This window comes from Panulirus ornatus, chromosome 69 (genome assembly GCF_036320965.1).
Source record: "Panulirus ornatus isolate Po-2019 chromosome 69, ASM3632096v1, whole genome shotgun sequence".
Taxonomy (NCBI): domain Eukaryota; kingdom Metazoa; phylum Arthropoda; class Malacostraca; order Decapoda; family Palinuridae; genus Panulirus; species Panulirus ornatus.
In genome coordinates, this window is record NC_092292.1 from 16,369,422 (window position 1) to 16,390,850 (window position 21,429).

A 21,429-nucleotide genomic window follows, 5' to 3' on the forward strand; every position below is an offset into this window, starting at 1 on the left:
TATATATATATATATATCCCTGGGGATAGGGGAGAAAGAATACTTCCCACGTATTCCCTGCGTGTCGTAGAAGGCGACTAAAAGGGGAGGGAGCGGGTGGCTGGAAATCCTCCCCTCTCGTTTTTTTCAATTTTCCAAAAGAAGGAACAGAGAAGGGGGCCAGGTGAGGATGTTCCCTCAAAGGCCCATTCCTCTGTTCTTAACGCTACCTCGCTGACGTGGGAAATGGCGAATTGTACGAAAGAAAAAAGAAATATATATATATATATATATATATATATATATATATATATATATATATATATATATATTTTTTTTTTTTTTTTTTTTTTTTATACTTTGTCGCTGTCTCCCGCGTTTGCGAGGTAGCGCAAGGAAACAGACGAAAGAAATGGCCCAACCCCCCCCCCCCATACACATGTACATACACACGTCCACACACGCAAATATACATACCTACACAGCTTTCCATGGTTTACCCCAGACGCTTCACATGCCTTGATTCAATCCACTGACAGCACGTCAACCCCTGTATACCACATGACTCCAATTCACTCTATTCCTTGCCCTCCTTTCACCCTCCTGCATGTTCAGGCCCCGATCACACAAAATCTTTTTCACTCCATCTTTCCACCTCCAATTTGGTCTCCCTCTTCTCCTCGTTCCCTCCACCTCCGACACATATATCCTCTTGGTCAATCTCTCCTCACTCATTCTCTCCATGTGCCCAAACCATTTCAAAACACCCTCTTCTGCTCTCTCAACCACGCTCTTTTTATTTCCACACATCTCTCTTACCCTTACGTTACTTACTCGATCAAACCACCTCACACCACACATTGTCCTCAAACATCTCATTTCCAGCACATCCATCCTCCTGCGCACATCTCTATCCATAGCCCACGCCTCGCAACCATACAACATTGTTGGAACCACTATTCCCTCAAACATACCCATTTTCGCTTTCCGAGATAATGTTCTCGACTTCCACACATTTTTCAAGGCTCCCAAAATTTTCGCCCCCTCCCCCACCCTATGATCCACTTCCGCTTCCATGGTTCCATCCGCTGACAGATCCACTCCCAGATATCTAAAACACTTCACTTCCTCCAGTTTTTCTCCATTCAAACTCACCTCCCAATATATATATATATATATATATATATATATATATATATATATATATATATATATATATATATATATATGTCTCCTGCATTAGAGGTAGCGCAAGGAAACAGACAAAAGAATGGCCCAACCCACCCACATACACATGTATATACATACACGTCCACACACACAAATATACGTACCTATACATCTCAACGTATACATATATATACACACACAGACATATACATATATATACATGTACATAATTCATACTGTCTGCCTTTATTCATTCCCATCGCCACCCTGCCACACATAAAATTACTACCCCCTTCCCCCTCATCTGCGTGAGGTAGCGCTAGGAAAAGACAACAGAGGCCACATTCGTTCACACTCAATCTCTAGCTGTCATGTAATAATGCACTGAAACCACAGCTCCCATTCCACATCTAGGCCCCACAGAACTTTCCATGGTTTACCCCAGATGCTGCACATTCCCTGGTTCAGTCCATTGACAGCACGTCGACCCCGGGTATACCACATTGTTCCAATATATATATATATATATATATATATATATATATATATATATATGCATTCTTGTGAAAAGTTAAGAATCAAGCAAATATGATTATCATTAGGTAGAGGAGGTTGACTTTTTGTTGGCAGTATTGGATACCTGAATAATATTCAAGAAAATGTTTTATAGCTTGCTACTTTGCAATTATTAAGTGCCTTGCAAGTACAGAGAAGGGAAGCAGAGTAGCAAGCCTACTTCAGGACTTTGGCATCCTTTCTTTTTTGCCAGATAGTGGGTTTGGGATTGGAGCTAGGTACTTTGTTTCTGTAAAAGGAAGTCATACAAAAGTGCATGTTTGCATATGAGTCAATCCAGTAGATAGGAATGGAGTTTAGAATAATAGATCTTAAGTGTGGGATATGAATACAGCATAAAATTTACTCCTACCATCAGGACCGGGACCCCCTCAATGATGACCTCCCATTAGATGACAGCCTTATCAGTTCAGGAGGAGTGCGCACCTCTATAGATTCAAGTGGTAAGGTGAGTGTGATGATGCAGTACTCAGTTGCCCTTTAGTATAGTTTTCTTTTTATCTTATGCTTTCATTATCTGCTTACTGATATTGCTTTTTTTCCTATCAGTGGAAAAGGGCAGGTTTTGATTTTCACTACCAACTTGAATAATGTGTGTCTTTTGTATTCTTAATATTGTTATTTCAGTTTTGATATGACATTTATTTTAAGCAGATGTAAATTTGTGCACAGCCCTTTTCTTTTAATTAAGTCAGAAAGAGCACTTGATTCATCATATTGGCTGTTATTAATGCCTGTGAGAGGCTGATATCACAAAAATTGTCTACATGATCACCTTTCCTTTGCTGTGTTAACGTGGAAACAAATGTGTCTGCAGCTAGGTTTATGTAGCTTATTGTACATTAATCCCAAGGTTGCTCACACACTAAAGAAGCTGGTGCTATAGAAGCTTGTACTATTAGTGCTACTATTCAAGAGTGCAGAGGTGTTGATATGGAAAATTGCCTTCATGTTGATTTTTTTAATGGTAGCCATCATAAGGTGCACAAACACTTCATCAGATTTCTTTGTTGAGTTGGTATAGATTAATGACTGCATTGTGCATCTGATGAGTTTTTCAAGACTTAATAATATTGATATACTTTTTGATGATTTTGTTTATAAGAATTTCATAATAGTGAAGAAAGCATTGTACTTTTAGATACTATTATTGTGGGGGAAACAGGATAAGAAAGTAAAAGGTACCTATCCAACCACTGTTCCCTCCAACTCGACTGCTGCCAGGGAAAAGTTGAGAAGGATGATAATTACTAGTTTACTACACAGCACAATATGTTAAATGTTTTTTCAAAATTTCTTGGTGCACAGGTATGGCAAAATGCTCTAAACAAACGTGCTCTGAGCTTTAGATATTTTATGTATTTCAGATTACTCTCGGTACCAGAACCCTTCACACTTGTAATCCATATATTTTTTCACATTTCCATATGTTTCCCTTGTCAGCACGGTTGACCATAATATGTACACTTCTTAAATGTGACTATCTGCATTATCATCTGTTTCCCTCGTCAGCACTGTTAACCATGATACATACAATTCCTAAACATGGCTTCCTGCTTTACCATATGCTGTCTTCTGCACCTGCTCTCTGTCCCTTTACTCAAATGTATATAGCATTTCACCCTATCTTTATGACATATGACCTGATGAAAAGAATGGCAATGATAATCAAGGACTTACATTGGTGGCACTGGATGTGCGAGAGATTATGAGAGACCTCAGATTCCCAAGAAGTACACAGGAAAAGATAGGAATGATAAGAGAGAGAAGTGAAGATGATAAACTTATGTTAGGAAATTGTGATAGTACTTCTTAGATTTGGCTCAGAGGTATGTGAACCATTCAGTTACAGCAATGAGACTGTAAGCTGAAAGTTACCCTTCTGATAATGCACACTTCTGTTATTGTGGTGCTGTCTTTACTTCAGTGGGATAATTGTTTCAGGTTTTTGAAAGGTGATAAGTTGCAGTGATATTTTGATGTGAATAGTTTTCACTCAGATAATGCAGATGTTCACTACTAAAGGAAAATTCTGTGCAGAACGTTAGGAGTTTGAAATAGGTATCTTGTTTGGTAGGTCAAAAACTTTTGATGCTATTCATTTAAACATCTTTGTCATTTTGTTGATTGAAATTGTCATTATTAGGAAGAATAATGAATTCCGGTAGAAATGTAGGGTTGAAACTAGCATCCACTTTGGCTTTAATCATGCTATAGGTGAAATTATATGCATAATGTTTTCATGTATATGTATTTGGCCTTTGCTATTATCATTTATGCAAGATTCTGTGTGATGAGTGAAGTTGCTGCTAATATTCATTACAGATTAGTACTGCCATCAGCTAGAACATTTTTGATATTTTGTAGCTAGTGCCACACCTTTCCTTTGCACTTTTTTCATGCTTATTTTGTTCCTTTCTTTTTTTGTTTTTTGTTCCATGATAACTTATGGACGGACTCATCGGCTCTGGTTCCCGGATACTAAAGCGGGAGCGTGACTCAGCAGATAACCGTAGCCAACTCAGTATTGACGCCCAGAATTTCATGTAACTAACAACCCTGTTCACCATTCATCACCTCCACAACCACTACTAACTACTACTACCACAACCACCACCATGGAACTACTAACTACTGAACGACCAGACTGGTATGTGACATGGCAAAGAGGCATTTGGTTTGAATACTTAGATTTGTTGCACGGCGTTCATGTGGACATTCTTCGAGAATTTAATTGTCCAACAAGCCTGCCATTAAAGTAATGTGCACAGACTTTATAAAATGCAACAAACTTTTTTCTTACCATAAATGTTTCAAAATTTCAAGTTAACATCTATTTTGAAAACATAACCTTCTGTCAGGAGGTTGCACAAGTTGAAAATTTCTGTGAAACAATATTTTGTTTGTTATGTCATAAACATTCCTAAGATTCTTTGTTACCATATTAATAGTGAAAATTTGATACCTTATAGTCTTAGAATGATAAGTCCAAACCAAATGCTTAACAGAACAGTCATTGCCTCCCCATTGCACCAGTTGGATGTCTTAGATGTTTTCTCCTATTTTTCTTTTGCAGCCTCTGTCTATTCACCAATCTATGATTTTGCAGTTGCTCTGAGGAATTTTTGAAGTACAAGAATTTTTAACTTTTGTGTACTTCGATATCCTTTTCAGGATAGACATTACCAGAGGACAACTGTATTTCAGACTTCAGTTTGACAGGTTGACTAATTGTTGTTATGTTTTTATATCTAATTCTGTCTGCTCTGCTTTTGTATCTGAGTTTTTTATGTTCGTTTTGTATATGTGAAGCTTCATACTTTTTTTTTTGCAGCTTAGTGCCATCCTTCATAAGTTGGTGTTTTTAAAGTTGTATCAAAATAATGCCTGTCCATTCTTGAGGGATAGGATGTACTTCTTTGGAGCTTTCAGCATTAAATGGGGAGTTCAAAAGGATTCCTATTCTTTCCACAGAGTGTAACTAACCCAGTGTATGATGGCGATCTAGGCTTGGGTTCGTCAGCAAGTGTTCCCACACGTGTGTCTGTGGCAGGCTCCCGTGGTCATGATCTATGAACACTTAATGTATGCTCCATGAAATTTATAAACATATCATGCAAACTTGGAAGACTATATTTTGCAAGATATTTTGTGTACTATCAAAGAAAGAAGGAGAAATAGAAATATGTAAAAACTGCCCGGTGACTGTAATGAAATAGTGAATAAAAGATGGTGATGCATAAAAAGTAGTAGGAATTACGTCCAGTTCAGATGTGTTGAAGAAATAAGTTGCAAGCAATTTATCATTACTCATTAACTACATTGTTGCTTCAGGCTTCATATGATAGATATGCAGAAGATATGAAGAGATGTTGAAAATGATATTTTGATCCAAGTTTTTAGGGATCAAGTGGTTTAGATTTTTTGGACTTGCATGTGCCAATTGCCAAGCCAGATTATGATTTGTAGCACTGGAAACATCTGACACGGTATATGACAACCTCATTAAAAAAATTCTGAAGACTTAGATGGGTGGAGTTACACTCTGTCTATAGCCAGTTTGTGCTGTGGTTATCCCATAAAAAAAAGAAAAAAACTCCTGTAGGGACTATATGCATGTGCTACAGGTGAACCAAAATATTCTGCTGTTTTAATGGAAAGTAGAAACTGTGATGATATTTTCAAAGAAAATATTGTTTGATTTATATTTTTCTGAAAATAATTGATAAACTCCTGTTGATTCAGAACCATGATTAATATTCTATCCTTTTTACTGAATACTGGGACTAGAAAGAAAAAGATCTCCTTTTCTAAGGGTTGTGAAATGGAGACAGATTTTATTTTTAGTTATTACTCTTTTCTTTAAATGTTTAGGACTGTGCTTACCATGAAGATTGATACTGCTGAAATGTCTGTGAAAATGTTCATTCAGTGCACTTAAGGTGTCTGTGTTTATGGTTCCAGATGTATCAATATCTCATGCTCGTGATTATGCTAGTGCATTTTCACGATCATTGTACCTCTTGCACAAGTTCACACTTGTGTACTTGCAAGGATTGGTATCTCATGCACATGTTCACTTATGTGTTCTTGCAAGGATCTGTGTCCTTAGCAAATGTGGTGTTCATGCTTGTGTGTTAGATGTTACATTGTGTTATAGATGTTGGTTCCCTTGTTTTTTACTAGAATATTTATATGACATGTTTATGCTTGAACAAAGTCTGGACATTGTATACCTATGGTACCATACATTTGTAATTCATTACACTTATTACATAAAAATATTTATCCATATTCATTAAGCTTACTAGCCATTTTTTCATACGGTGAGTCTAGGATGGTGATTGTGAAGGTGTGCAGGACAAATAATCAGTTATTCTTGTAATGGTTGAAAAATTATATTCTCCAAGATGAATATTGCAATGTATTATATGGTATTACAGTGATGTGATAATTTACTTTCTATAGAACTGTTGTAACAGACAGTATGCTTAGCTGTGAGTACTAGTTTTTTGACTGTTAGTGTAACTTGAGAAGATCTTGAATAGATTTGTTAACTGTGGATGAAGATTGAATTTGCTCAGAAAAATTATATTAACTGGCTGAAGGATTCCATAATAAACAAAGTTAATATCTGGTTGAATGAATCCTGAATAAGAATTTTGAAATTGGCTTTATTCTTATCTCTAGTGTGAATTGATAATTTTTTTTATTTTCCATCCTTCATGAGCATTTTGTATGCTGTTGTGCATGCATTTACAGTGGTCATGCATCAGCTCAGCTTTTATATCTCTGGCATTAACTTGCGTTTACCATAAGTTTTGGCACTGAAAAGTTTTTTTTCAGGTGTTATTACTACTTGAGAATTTTCAAAGTGATGAATGGGTAAAGTGGCATTAATCAGTTGATTCCTTTCGGGTCACATATCATTTTCACTGTAGGATGTCCCCAACTTTGTTAAGGAAACTAGGTGGTATTTCAATGGGCTTGTGCTATCAAAGAGTAAGAGCTGTAACAAGACCAGTATTTTTTGAAATATTGTTATTTGACGTTGCATACGTGGAAATTGTGTTACACTTAGGAATTGTTACTTTCATTTACAGGCCCCTATATGACATGTTTTCAAAAGCAGTGTAATTAGATAGTTTGCTTAGTTATTGCATAGTTCTTTAGTGTTGAATGAATTGTGTTTGACCAAATTGAAGGAATGGAATTTACCCAAGGAAAGGAAGTACTTGTTAAGAGGATTTTTTTTCATGTTCGTGATTTGTTATTAGTTTGATTATCATTTTGGTCTTGTGATGAAATGGGTATGTGAATTGAACTACTAAAGTTTGGTTTGTTGGTGCATGATCCAAAATATGTTAAGATTATATGAGTTATGCATTTTATTTAGTTGATGAGTATAACCTTGAATTATCTCTTGAATGTTCATTGAGTCTACACCTAGAATAACATCTTGCACTTATTTCAGTTCATCACCTAGCTCTGTGTGTATCCTTTATAGCCAGTGAAGTGAGAGGTCTGTATAGTTATATATTTTATATTGCACTTTGAATATAGTGCTGTGGGTATATTTTAGCTATATTGAGGAACTTAATGGTGTATTGTGAAAGTTACACAGTTATACCAGATCACTCCATATGCATATTTTATGAATAATACTTGCCACAAGATGCAAATGTATAAATAACAGGGTTGTAAATACTTTTTGTGTGTAAATACTGATTATGAGGTCAAGAAGCATACTTGTACTTAACTGTTTTTCTATACCACTGCATGTTACTGAAAAATAATTTTCACACCTTTGTTTTCCCTCAAGAAAATAATCAACAGAACTATTGTGATGAATTTTCCATAAAAGTGACCAATGTGTTTCTAGAATGGGATTTGACGTTTGCAATCATAAGCATATACTCGTATCACTGAGCTTTTAATGTGTAAAGTGGCTTATGTGATATGAATAGAATCATTACTTTCAAGGAAGTAACAGGAATTTAGATTTGTTGGGTAGTAAATGGCATACAGAAAGAGTATAAACTTGTTGACATGTTGAATATGATTGTTGGTCAGGTATCAGTTAAGGTATGTCATTATAAGACTACCATCATCAATGAAAGGTAAATGTATTTATACTTATTATTTATAGATTATTGATTTATATATCAAGATAATCATGTACTAATCACTGGCCATTTGCAAGTTTATGTAAAGTAATGGGTAAAGCCATACATGTACATATTTCTGTGTACACTTGTGTTTACTTCAAATTTTTGAAAGGTGGATGTTAATGTTCTTTACTCAACTGATGTAAGGGACAAAAGTTAGGATTCTTGTCCAGCGAAAGCAGTTGATCCTGTCATCAAAAGCTGAACTACGCAAACAAAGTATAGCAACTCATAGTTCTGCCTTTTGTGTGTTAGCCAGTCCCAATTCAGAAGATAAGTAAAAAGTTAATGTCACAAAACTTCTCTCCAGTTTCACTGAGAGTGTGACTTTAACACTGGTAAACATCAGAAAAGTCTTGTCTGTTGGGAAACTGAATATATTGATACAGACATTTACATTCTTGACGTGAAGATGTGTAATTGTCTGAGAATTCTGAAGGAGAAAATTTTCACCCTATTTACAAAAACATTTAAACATTTAAATGATCAAGCTTTGGCTAATGTAGAGTAGCTCCATTCCAATTCCTTTCAGGATACTGGAAGTTTCTCATGCCAATAAAGAAACTCAGTGTGTCATCTAGATGGCACATGAAATCCCACCATAGCTCTTTTATAAACTGCATTTGAATATGCATGTAGTAGGATGAAAAAAATCGCATACACTAGTCAGTTTACAGTAACATAACAAATGGATGAGGATATTGTTCTGAGTTCATGATATACAGGTTCAAGTTTTCTGTTAGGGATGGTCCATTGAAGAAATCCAGGTGAAAAAGGCCACGTCATGAATTAAAGGTAATTTTACACCCATAGCTATTTGGTTTTGGGTAGTTCTTTTGATATACGGTGTCCACAAAAAAATTGTCCGCCCCCATATATTTTCGAAGGTGATACACGGCTGAGGTTTATTGTGGGTTCAAGCATATGATGCTCTCGGTGAAATCCTTGTACATCTGGTCACTGAGAGTAGTTCCTCTAATGGTGATAGCACTAGTAACCCATCTTAGCATGCTTCAAGCTATCTTGAGGGAATGTTCTTTCTTTACTCTTCCAGGCTGCTACTTCATTTTGGGAATGTTGCTTTTGGGTGCTGTATTTCTTCCACTTGTGCTTCAAGATAGTTGGCTTTTAGCTTTCTTAGGAGGAGAATGCCTGAATTCTCACCTGGAAGCAAGAAAATATGGGCACCTGAGCTTTCTAGGTGCATTGGGTGCTTAGAACGCACAATCACGTGGCTGCTTCCTGCAACATCTCTTCTGTGTCTTGCCTCAATCAGGATATCAAGACACTTTGGACCCAAATTATGGACGTAGAAGACTTGAGGAACCTTGCCAGTTCCATGCCTAGATGTCTACAGATAGTAATTAAGGCCAAAGGAGAGATGACAAAGTAATAAAATGTAAGTGTGACATTGCCTTTGAAAATATATGAGGTGGACAATTTTTTTTTTCTATTTTTTGACAGTACATTTAGAATCAGTCATGCTAAATCTTCCCTTTTTATTATACCATGTTCAAACTGTATAATAAGAATCAAAATATTATGCGAGTTGAATATTCACCATGTGATATGCTTTAACCATGGAATAATCTGTGGGACATGGATGTGGATGGTGGGCTCTACTTTGTGTATGTTGTATATGACAGATACAAAGTGGATTTATGCAAATCAGGCCATTGTTCGTTTGTTACTGTTGGGACCTCACTAAGACTAAAGAAGCATTTAGGTTTAAAGAATAATGCTGTTAACATATACAATACTGATTCAGATAAAGAATAGATAAGTGAGAACTAAGATGATGATAATGTATCTAGTTTTCATCCTTGAAACATGAATAAACTCTGTTACATTCTTAGATTTTGATACTCTGCATATGCATGATATAGAACTTTAGGACTCTAACGTTACTACATTGTTAAACCATGAAGTAAATATTAGATATAATGCATATAGTTGAGAGTTAGGCATGAAGTACATTTCATTAATTGCTGATAGCCCCCTTGTCTTCGAAACATTTATTTTATCCTCAAGTATGTAATGTAAATTCTTTTCTATTCTTTTCTATCTGTACACTGCAGTTATTTATTAATGTAATTTTTGTAAACATCCCTAAAAGCTTTTCCTGCCTCCATGAGGTCACATCAGGAACAAATAACCATGGATTCATTTACATAGCCTGTCTTATCTTTCATGAAAAATTTTAGAAATCTAGATTCTACTATCAACAGCCAAGCCCCTCTGGATGCCTCCATTATTTAGCCTGAGTGCTTCTACCCTAGCTCAGCTTGTAATCAGCAAGTTGCCCCAATATACCATATTTCTTCACTTCTTTCAGTCCAATATCTTCACATTTTGCCCTCCTGAATGTTCTGGTCCCATACCTAAATGCCTAATTTTCTCCACTCTTGTATCTCCTTGGTCACCCCCTTACCTTTGTTCCCTCTGCTTATGATATAATGGATACTCTTCAAATGTCAAACCATTATATCATATATGAAAGGTCTCATATTAGTCCAGAATGAATAGTAGTAAATGAGTAGTGCCTTAAACCTAATACCAGATATAGGGGAGCATCTTAGAGCAGGTTTTTAAGGTGAAATATAATCCATGATTAAGCAAAAGTAGGAAACTTGTTGCTTAGAATACAGTGAACATTGGCCTAAGTTACATTCTGCAAATTCCTGCAATTATTATAATTTGTTGAAGAAATACATGTTGCTTTTATTATATCAGAACATTGTAAGAGAAAGTTAGCCATGAGATGTCTCCATCATTATGATTACTAAGGATTTTCATTTCTGAGAATGGTGATACAAATGAATTTATTGTACATCCTTAAGTTCTAAGTAGATACATAAGTTTTGATGTCAAGATGGGTATAGTATGAATAACTACCAAGATTTGGCCATTGAGTGTTATGGGAAACTTTGTTTCCTTCCAAGGTTGTTTACTTTCATGTTCGAATTTACCGTTTTCAATCAGAGAAGTTTTTCAGGTTTTTGAGATTTTCATAAATTATTGGTACAAAGCAGGCCTCTTTATTCATATTTATTCACCGTTTTCCCATGTGAGTGAGTCAGCACCAGGAGTAGATGAAGAAAAGGCCACAAGCTCTCACATCTGTTCCCTGGCTGTCATGAGTAGTACATTGAAACCATATCTTCCTCTCCACAATCAGACACTATTTTTTGATATTTGTGTTCTGTTTTTGAAATTTTCATGAAGGGTCTTTATATTTAATCATCTATTCAAAGCCTTACACTTGTATACTTGGTCTTTAAGAATTGATTTTTAAAGTATTATTTAAGCCAATTAAGGTTATTAGACCTGGAATCAATCAAAAACTTAGGTTTACTGCTTGTAGCTTCAGTTAGGAGGGTGAAATAACTGCATTATCTTTAGATTTTGTGGAGCAGATCAGACCTGTATATATGACATGACTTATATACTGGTATGTAAGCCCATAATAAAATTTTGAATTTGTTTATCTAGATTATATACTTTTTTGTCCTGTACATGTGTTATAAAGACTTTCAGTTTCAGTATAGTACCTGGAAATGTTTTAGGCAAAGTGCACCATAAGATATGCTTGCAGTTATTCTTATTAATTTTTTTTTTTTTCAAGATAAGAGTTTTAGGACTTCAGATTTATTTTTTAAGATTTATGTTTCCAGCAGTTCATTTTATCAGAATTGTCATGCCTGATTATGATTATTTAACCAGTGTTGGACAGTGTTTTAGCTTTGGATAAAGTTCAGGGAAAGAAAGATATTTTAGCATTTGAGCTATTTTTCATGGTTGAAGAGAGGCTGTTTACCCCCATGTGTTATGATGTCTTTTCATTTAATTTTTCTGTCCTCATGAGTTCAAAAAATTGCAGGAAATCAGTTTTGTATGTTGAGATTAAATTCAGCACTGAAATAGAGGAGATTATGAAAGAAAAAACATTTGCGAGTCACCCATCCCACTGTTTGGGAGTGCTGGACCATGCTGTTGGTGTATTGGTTTTTGTTTGGCCTTTAGGTCTATCAACTACCAGGGTCATTTGGGCCACCACCAAGCTATATTCACCAATGGAATACTCTTTTTCTTAATACTTTCTTCAGGTGTTATAATGTTAATACAACATATTTGCTCTTTGCATGTAGCCTATGGACTAAGCTTTTCTGTGGCCAGTGCTTAACTGGCAACCTTGAGTATTAAAATTATTAGACTGGCGTCCTCCAGTATTCAAACTGTAGACTATCTGACTCCGGTGGGAATATGGTGACTATTTCATTTGTTTGAATGGTCGGTGATGCTGAATTTTGATGAGGTAGTTGGGCTTTTGCATCAGGTTCCAGCTAGTTAAACTGGACAGGATTGCTGAGCATGTGTCGTACAAGACACATGTAGCAAAATGCAAAAATTAGTCTTACAACAAAGCTAATTTTCATAAGATACACTTCAATGGAACACATATACTAACAAATTTCTATAAGAATTATCTTGAATTTTTTCATAACTTTAGTTTCAGAAATGGGAAGGGTTTTGCAGTGTTCACAGTCAAGTAAGTTTTTTGATAATCTCATCACTGAACTTAAATCACTCGGTTAGAAATAAACCTTTCCAGTATGAGTGATCTAACAGATACTTGCTAAAACATGGACCATGATTACTAGTATCCTTTTATCAATTTCTGTAGATACCATGGCTGTGAAAGTAAAGCATTTCTTCCATGTAATAAAGTTGGGAAGAATTTCAAATCATGCTTGGTTATTTTCTGTTAAGTGCTCTTGATTGTTCTAGGAAAACAGAGTTAGTAGAGGTGATGTGTGAAAGAATTGGGCCTCATAAGAATATATATCAGTCTTGGCACACTTCTAGACTATGCTGTCTCAAATGTTTTCAAATGTGGAGGCTGTTTCGAAAGTTCCTTATTGAAAGTGGTGGACATTATGCTGTAGCCTTTACCAGAAAACATTTTCTTTAATAATTCTTGTTAACTAGACATTATACCATAAATTTGGTATCCCCACCCATGTCTTAATGGTCAGTGATTGCTATAATGCCATTAAGAACATTACAAGCTTTACATCTACTTTGTAACAAGCAAATTAATGCCACAGTTATTCAAAACTTTTTTTTAATATTTTTGTAACCCTACATTATAACATCATAAAAGTGTTTATGTCCATGTTTTCTTGGTTAAAGATGTCAGTGCAGGAAGTCTTAACATCATGATTTGAGTGCAGATTACTAACATTGTCAGGATACTATGCATTTTGACTCAATAGTCATGCAATATGTATCAACAACTTTAATATCTATATTTAAAGGTGCAAATATATGAGATTTCCAGTAGTGAACTTTGAACATGTGGGAAAGCAGGGTGATATGACGGCAAGCAAAATAATCTTATAAATGTGGAAGTTGAACATGGTCAATTTTAAAGCAAGTACAGCCTAAGATTGGACAAGTATATTTTTTGTTGGGTAATGACATCTGAATGCCTGCAGTTCCCAGCAGAAAGTAATTGCAGTGACAAAAGTGTTGTGTACCATAACCTGTTGAGGTTCTATGACTTTAGGGAATAACCTAAACCAATAGATATCCAAAGCTTGATGATTGACCTGACATGCCAGTTGATCTGTAGGAGCACCAAGCCAAGTGGCTCAAGTCCTATCACCTTAAGTTAACACCACCAAACTGAAAGGTAGAAAGAAGGGAAGAGCAATAGACATGATGAAAAACCCACATCATGGAAGTACTCTTTGTTGAGTGATCACCATGGACAACAATCCAAGAGTGTCTACTTTTTGACAATTTTGTTAGAAAGTGTGCCTTAGACCCTGAAAAATGAATAATTGATGCAAAATTAAGTGTTGACAGCGTAGTTCCTTTGGAAGCAAAATATTGTACTGTAAAGTTCTTGGCAACACTGTAATGAAGCTGCTGCACTGCATGACAAAGAAAACTGGGCTAGCAATGACGAGGTCTGTCATGGTAAAGCCATTGAGAACTTGTGTCTTGTGTAGAAGATCTCCATGCTGATGAAGAGAGCACCAATCTTAAAGTTCACGTGATTGAATAGGCTGTACTTCACTTATTAGCAATTTAGGAACGAGGGCACTTCCCAAGTCTATATTATAAAACTGAAAGCTGTAACCAGAGCCAGTACTCTGATGTAAGCGTTACTACAGAAAGGTAAGATATACGGCTTGTATTTGACAAGGACACAGGCTGTTAAATGGAAAAGTTTTACTGAGACAACCAGGGTGAGGAAGCCACTTGCTTGATCAAAGCAGCAAATATTGTCTGGAGGAACATGCTTCAGCTGAAGACAACTCATAAGGTTACTCGAACTATATTGCTAGATGAATTTTGTTCCAGTCACTCTTGGTGCTTGTAGGTTTATCTTTGATGACCCAGACAACTAGTCCCAGTTCATTTGCATATTTATCAGCAACATGGCACAGCCCAGTTGCTGCAGTATAATGGCCACATTTGGTGATTTATTGGAAACAAGACCCACCAGTCACACCAAGAATCAAAAGACATACAGAGTTAAATGCATGTGCATGGAAGTAGCTCTGATGTGTATAAGTTTGTGCCACTTTTGTGGGGGCTGTGATAATTAACCTTTTTCCAGATGCATGTGTTGCACCATCTTGATGCTGAGTGAAACTCATTGGTATTCTTACCAGTGCTGGTATTACTTGACATCATACTTAGCATATTATGGTTGCTTGCCATATTGTGATAGCTCTGTTCCAACTGAACATAATATATGAAGATGTTGCATATTTGTGTATTCAGCATATTTTGATGAAGATCAGATATGCAGTATTGTACTATGTGAGTAACCACTTTGAAATCCAGATACCAAACCATTTTTCTGGATTCCAGAAATCTGGATATTTTTGAAACTGGCTATAAATATTTGAATGTGGCAAGCTTCGTAGATCAAAAAGACCCTGTTTGAGAAGGTTGTTTATTTGTATCAATATAATGTTGTTCTTTATTTTTCATTGTTTATTTTATGTTGTACTTATATAATAGGCCGTATTCCAGAAAACCGGATAATCCTGAAATCCACGTTGCCTCTGGTCCCAAGCTTTCTGGATAAATGGTTCGGTACCTGTAGTATTATGCACCCAACTATTTCTGATACCTTAAGTCTTAGTGAATAGTATTCCTTTTCTAAAACTATATCATCATGGGCATAAGCACATGGTTTTGGAATTACATATAGTTTTGGCAATTTATGTAATTATGCAATATGTTCAGTAAAATTCTAATTAGAAGAACCTAAAGGTAATGACAATCTCTTGGCCCCCATAAACATGAAATAATGCAGTTTTACTTGTAAAATGCATTGCTTACATACTGCCATTAACTTCTTGCTAATGATGCATGGCTGCCACTTTAGAAAAAGTCAGCCAATGACATAGTATGAAAGGGCAAAGGTCACACATATGAAAATTCGATTTAGATAACAGTCTAGAAATATGCTAAGTGTCATGCGTGCTAGGTGTCATGCGTTAATGATAAGTGGCACAATTTTTTCTTTTCATGTATTGCACATATCGCCTGTACTAAATGTTGCTAATGGGTGTAATGGAACTCCTCATTTTCATAAACCAAAGTATTTCTAATCCACTTTCATGTGTTTTATATTAGTTGTTAGGATTAGTTTATATAAAGGAAAAATAAGTAAGAAAAATAGGTAAAGGTCTTTGAGGCTTGGCAGATATCTAGTCTGAACAGCATTTTCACCTTTCATCAAGATGCAGTTGTACCAGATATTATATTGAAAAGGGATGTTTGATACCTGTGTTTGGGGACAAGAGTGCTTACTGGTAAGTAGCAACACAGCATTACAAACTCCAGGTAAGGTTTAACCCTGAATATTGGGCAGTTCATGCTCTTGCTTACTGGAGCCACTTACGCTTAGTAAAGTGGTAAACTTACTTAATGGTGGTACATGAAAAATGTGATATGCTGTTCTTATTGAATGACCAAAATCTTTTCCTCTCGCCTTATTTTGTATATATTTAATCCCCTCCATGTGGAGTCAGTAGACATGTCAGAGATTATGTGCCATATCTTGAAATAAGCTAGAAGAAAGAATGTAGTATCTGAAGTAAACTAAGGAAAGTAATTGCCACCTTACTTCATTTTGAAAATCTATTGAATGTAGAAAGTTGTAAAATACACTATAGCTTGTGATGATTAGATTTGCTATTATGTGAAAGAACTTGGTATGTGTTCATTTTGCAGAAAAAAAGGAAATGTTGAATGTTGCTACTGTATCACTAAATGCTTCAGATCTGACCGTCTGCTAAATGATAATCTGAAGAAAAAGTTTTTTGTATATAATATTAAATTTCTAATGGGCATGACAGCAAATGGAGTGAGTCAAAGGTTTGTTTGGGGGGGAAGGTTATGAGAGACCTGAAGAATGTGTCAAAATGAACAACATTATCTGGGCAAGAATGGGTATGTTTGAGTGTATAATAGGCTCCAGTTATAGACCGAAGCCCTTATCAAGACTGGTCCTAAATTGAAATATAAAGAGGTTAATGAAAAAGAAGGGACAAGGAAAGTATTCACAATTATTGAAGGAAGTTCAATACCTGTATTTTAAAATGGGGCAGGTCATAGTTATTGGGAAAGATGTGAGAGGATAGAGAGTAAGAATCATTGTACAGTACTTGCTTGTCAGTGCATACATGTGGGGGAGAGGCAAGAGGCGAGTGTGTGCATTTAAGTTGGTGTGTGTATAAGTAATTAAGTATCTCAAAGTTAATTTTAAATGGCATCCAAGTGTAGGCATATTTTATTTGTATCTTAAATGTATGCTTTCATACGACAGTTCATTATCAAGCTAAAAAAAAGGAGTTGCTGTATTTTGTATTTCTCTTTGCTATAACAGGGATTTCACTAGTGAATTATCAGTCAGTACACAGCACATTGGTGTAGACTGCAAGGATGTTGACAATGATGAGTGGATTGGTACTGGAGAATTTTTCAGTCTTGACCTGTGTTCAGTTATGGGACCAACATATGTTACCCCGTAAACTGATGAATATTATTGGTTTATGAAATCCATATTCAGAGGATTAATCTGTGTAGTCAGTCAAGAAGGCCAACATGAAACATATTCATTTTCATTTTTTTATAGGCATTATCTGGCCTCTTTTAAGAAAATATCTTGCTAGTGCAGGTGATAAGGTTCCCAGCTTTTCTTATCAGCTGTATGTAGTGGGAAATGTAATTATTTATATATATATATATATATATATATATATATATATATATATATATATATATATATATATATATATATATGTTATTCATTTATTTATTTATTGCTGAGCCTGTGTAGTAGGGTTAAATACAACTGATTGACCACTAAGGGATTTTCATAAATTTTTTCACGGCACAGAATTAGTTCAGCCTCTTTAGTGATGTTATGTTATTTCTTTGTATGTTTTAACTTTATATGGCACTGAGGTCTCTGTTACTAAGGTTCATGAATTATTCCAATGTCACAATTTTAAATAAAGCAGCTTTGTTATAAAATTGGGTTGAAGATGAATATAATTCATTACACAGATCTTTTGTGTTTTGATTATTACAACCTCCTAAAATGAATTGATTAGTAAGATGAGATAGTTAAGATATTGTTGTCTGAGCTTGTCATCTTATTTCAGTGAGTTGACTTGGTTATAATCTACACTTTAAACTGGAATTTTTCCCAACTACCTGCCTAAATATGTATAGGGGTAAGAGTAATGTAGCCAGTGTGGATTTCTCAATAAGATCCTAAAATGATTATTCAGATTTCTAAATGTCCAAGAGAAACAGGTATATCTGGTAGACATACAGTGCCGTCTACAGTTTTAAGAGCATTAATGCCACCTGGAGTATGAAGTTTGAGAGCAGGCCAGATGTGCTATGTTGCAAAGTATAGGAATGTGGTTTTGCAAGGCACCCGTGTTTACCAAGTTGCTGCAATGACAGGATCCCATGTAGACTACAGCTGTGTGTAAGGAGCACTTGAAGTAAGTCTATACATAATTATACAACCCCAAGATCTTTTCTATTGAATCTCTACAAATCTTTATACTATGCTCTAACCAGTAGCAGGCAAACAATGTACACCTCTTGAGAAATTAATTCTCGACATTGAACTCCTTTTCATCTATCGAGGAAAAGCCCTGTAGCTTATCTCTCTTGATCAGTCATGGTGATAACCAAGTCGTTCCTAAGTAAAGGCTCTTACATCCCAAGGCTGCACTACTTCCATTTGCAAGGAAGTGTAGACTCCTTTGGAATAAGAACTTTGATAGGTCTGACCTCCCAATAATACAGCCTTACCCATACTAACTTTTCACTTCGTAACACCTGTTCAGTAATATATATATATATGTGTGTGTTACGATTACCAATGGACATATAAGAAAGAGTCCTGGAATTATTTATGATTTTTTTCTTTCAAAAGCTGGTGCACCCAGAGGTTGCGCTATTCCAGTAGCAGGAAACGTGGACTCCCTGGGAGAGAAGTGATTTTGACGAGACTGTAATCCCAGTAATATAAACTTGATAAAGATGAGTTCCTGCTCCGTGTAACCTAATGCTGGCGTAGTCCGGTAATATATATATATATATATATATATATATATATATATATATATATAATTATTATTATTATTATACTTTGTCGCTGTCTCCCGCGTTTGCGAGGTAGCGCAAGGAAACAGACGAAAGAAATGGCCCAACCCCCCCCCCATACACATGTATATACATACGTCCACACACGCAAATATACATACCTACACAGCTTTCCATGGTTTACCCCAGACACTTCACATGCCTTGATTCAATCCACTGACAGCACGTCAACCCCGGTATACCACATCGCTCCAATTCACTCTATTCCTTGCCCTCCTTTCACCCTCCTTCATGTTCAGGCCCCGATCACACAAAATCTTTTTCACTCCATCTTTCCACCTCCAATTTGGTCTCCCTCTTCTCCTTGTTCCCTCCACCTCCGACACATATATCCTCTTGGTCAATCTTTCCTCACTCATCCTCTCCATGTGCCCAAACCACTTCAAAACACCCTCTTCTGCTCTCTCAACCACGCTCTTTTTATTTCCACACATCTCTCTTACCCTTACGTTACTCACTCGATCAAACCACCTCACACCACACATTGTCCTCAAACATCTCATTTCCAGCACATCCATCCTCCTGCGCACAACTCTATCCATAGCCCACGCCTCGCAACCATACAACATTGTTGGGACCACTATTCCTTCAAACATACCCATATTTGCTTTCCGAGATAATGTTCTCGACTTCCACACATTCTTCAAGGCCCCCAGGATTTTCGCCCCCTCCCCCACCCTATGATCCACTTCCGCTTCCATGGTTCCATCCGCTGCCAGATCCACTCCCAGATATCTAAAACACTTCACTTCCTCCAGTTTTTCTCCATTCAAACACCTCCCAATATATATCCCTGGGGATAGGGGAGAAAGAATACTTCCCACGTATTCCCTGCGTGTCGTAGAAGGCGTCTAAAAGGGGAGGGAGCGAGGGGCTGGAAATCCTCCCCTCTCGTTTTTTTTTTTTTTTTAATTTTCCAAAAGAAGGAACAGAGAACGAGGCCAGTTGAGGATATTCCCTCAGAGGCCCAGTCCTCTGTTCTTAACGCTACCTTGCTAATGCGGGAAATGGCGAATAGTATGAAAGAAAGAAAAAGAAAAAAAAATTATATATATATATATATATATATATATATATATATATATATATATATATATATATTACAGAATTAAAAAGAATAAACACGCTGAATCGGTACGACAGAAATTTCTTTAATGTGATTTAAATAAAATTAAAAGAATTCACTTCCAACCTTCAGTATCATCGAAAGTTCGAAATTATCGAATCATCATTGGGCTCGTGTTTGAACTCAGTTTAAGTGGGTATAATATTCATACTTTCGCAGTTGAGAACGAATTGATGGCATAGTAATAACCTTTCTTAAAAGTATGTCACGTATGTATGTTGTTAGATATAAAGGTAATCTAACCTTTTACGGATATGTATTTTGATAACAAGGTTTCTCCTCCCATGGCCCACTACGAAACTTCATTCCAGGTCTATTAGTCCGCTCGCGAAATTCATTGATTTGCTAAAACGTCACCCCCATCGTTGGCAAGTTCTGATGTTTGTCCTGCCAATGAATATAATTCGGACACGAATTTTCAACGTCCATTGCACTCCCACGGGGTACTTCTCTTATGGCCGGAAAGAAGTAAGTTACTAGAGGTGGCAAAACACCAGTAAATGGAGCTGAATTCTAGCTTTACGTTAGAAAATACGAAAGCTCATCTCGATTTTCCGAGATTTGATTTTTAAGTTCCCATATGTGAGGTCGGGAAAGAAAAACTCAATGAAATGAATTAGGATACTTTGCTTTTTGGGATATGATCGATGTGTCTACATATCTTTATGTCACCCTCTTCGTCTGGTTTGATGCTGGGGTAAATTTCAGAGGCACGAAGGATGTTGCGAAGTAACGACCCTCTTACCTAACAAGAGTAACGCGCCTCGTCATGAATTTCGATATTTAAGCCGTCGATTAACACAGCGTTAAGGCCCCTCAGCTTACGCAGAGTAGGCAAATGAATTAGTATTTAGGGTAAGGAAAATAGCAGAGTTGCACTGAAAAGAGATATGTTGCTGCAAGGCTGCCAGTGCTTCAAAACTGGGATGCAGACGAGACAGCCAAATCTTGTTTTCGAAGCATCTCATACTCTGTAGAGAAAATTTTATTGAGATTTCCTCATTGCCAAACGAATTTTTTTTTTTTTTTTTTATAGCGGAGCGCTTATTTTCCTGAAGTCAGTCATTAAAATCTGCAGCTTTTATTTGCACGCAATTAGTTATTATAGTAAATAGATAAGCAGCATATGATTATTTGGGCTTGATCATTTCGTTCGACCGTAAGCCTACTGTATTAGAAGACCACTACTCT

At 36.1% G+C, this 21,429-nt stretch overlaps 1 protein-coding gene across 7 annotated transcripts in view; it reads left to right on the forward strand.

The window, feature by feature from the left end:
• Nhe3 (Na[+]/H[+] hydrogen exchanger 3) overlaps positions 1-7,979 on the forward strand; it is a 35,442-nt gene extending 27,463 nt beyond the window's left edge. For 2 of the 7 annotated variants that reach the window (XM_071660027.1, XM_071660028.1), the window contains 2 exons: positions 2,084-2,173; positions 5,200-7,979. In XM_071660027.1, coding sequence (XP_071516128.1) covers positions 2,084-2,173; positions 5,200-5,301 — 192 coding nt within the window. In that variant the 3' untranslated portion in view covers positions 5,302-7,979. Of the gene's footprint in view, positions 1-2,083; positions 2,174-4,212; positions 4,376-5,199 lie in introns of those variants that run through there. The other 5 variants (XM_071660033.1, XM_071660032.1, XR_011712418.1 and 2 more) reach the window with 4 other exon arrangements.
• Positions 7,980-21,429: the final 13,450 nt, after the last annotated feature.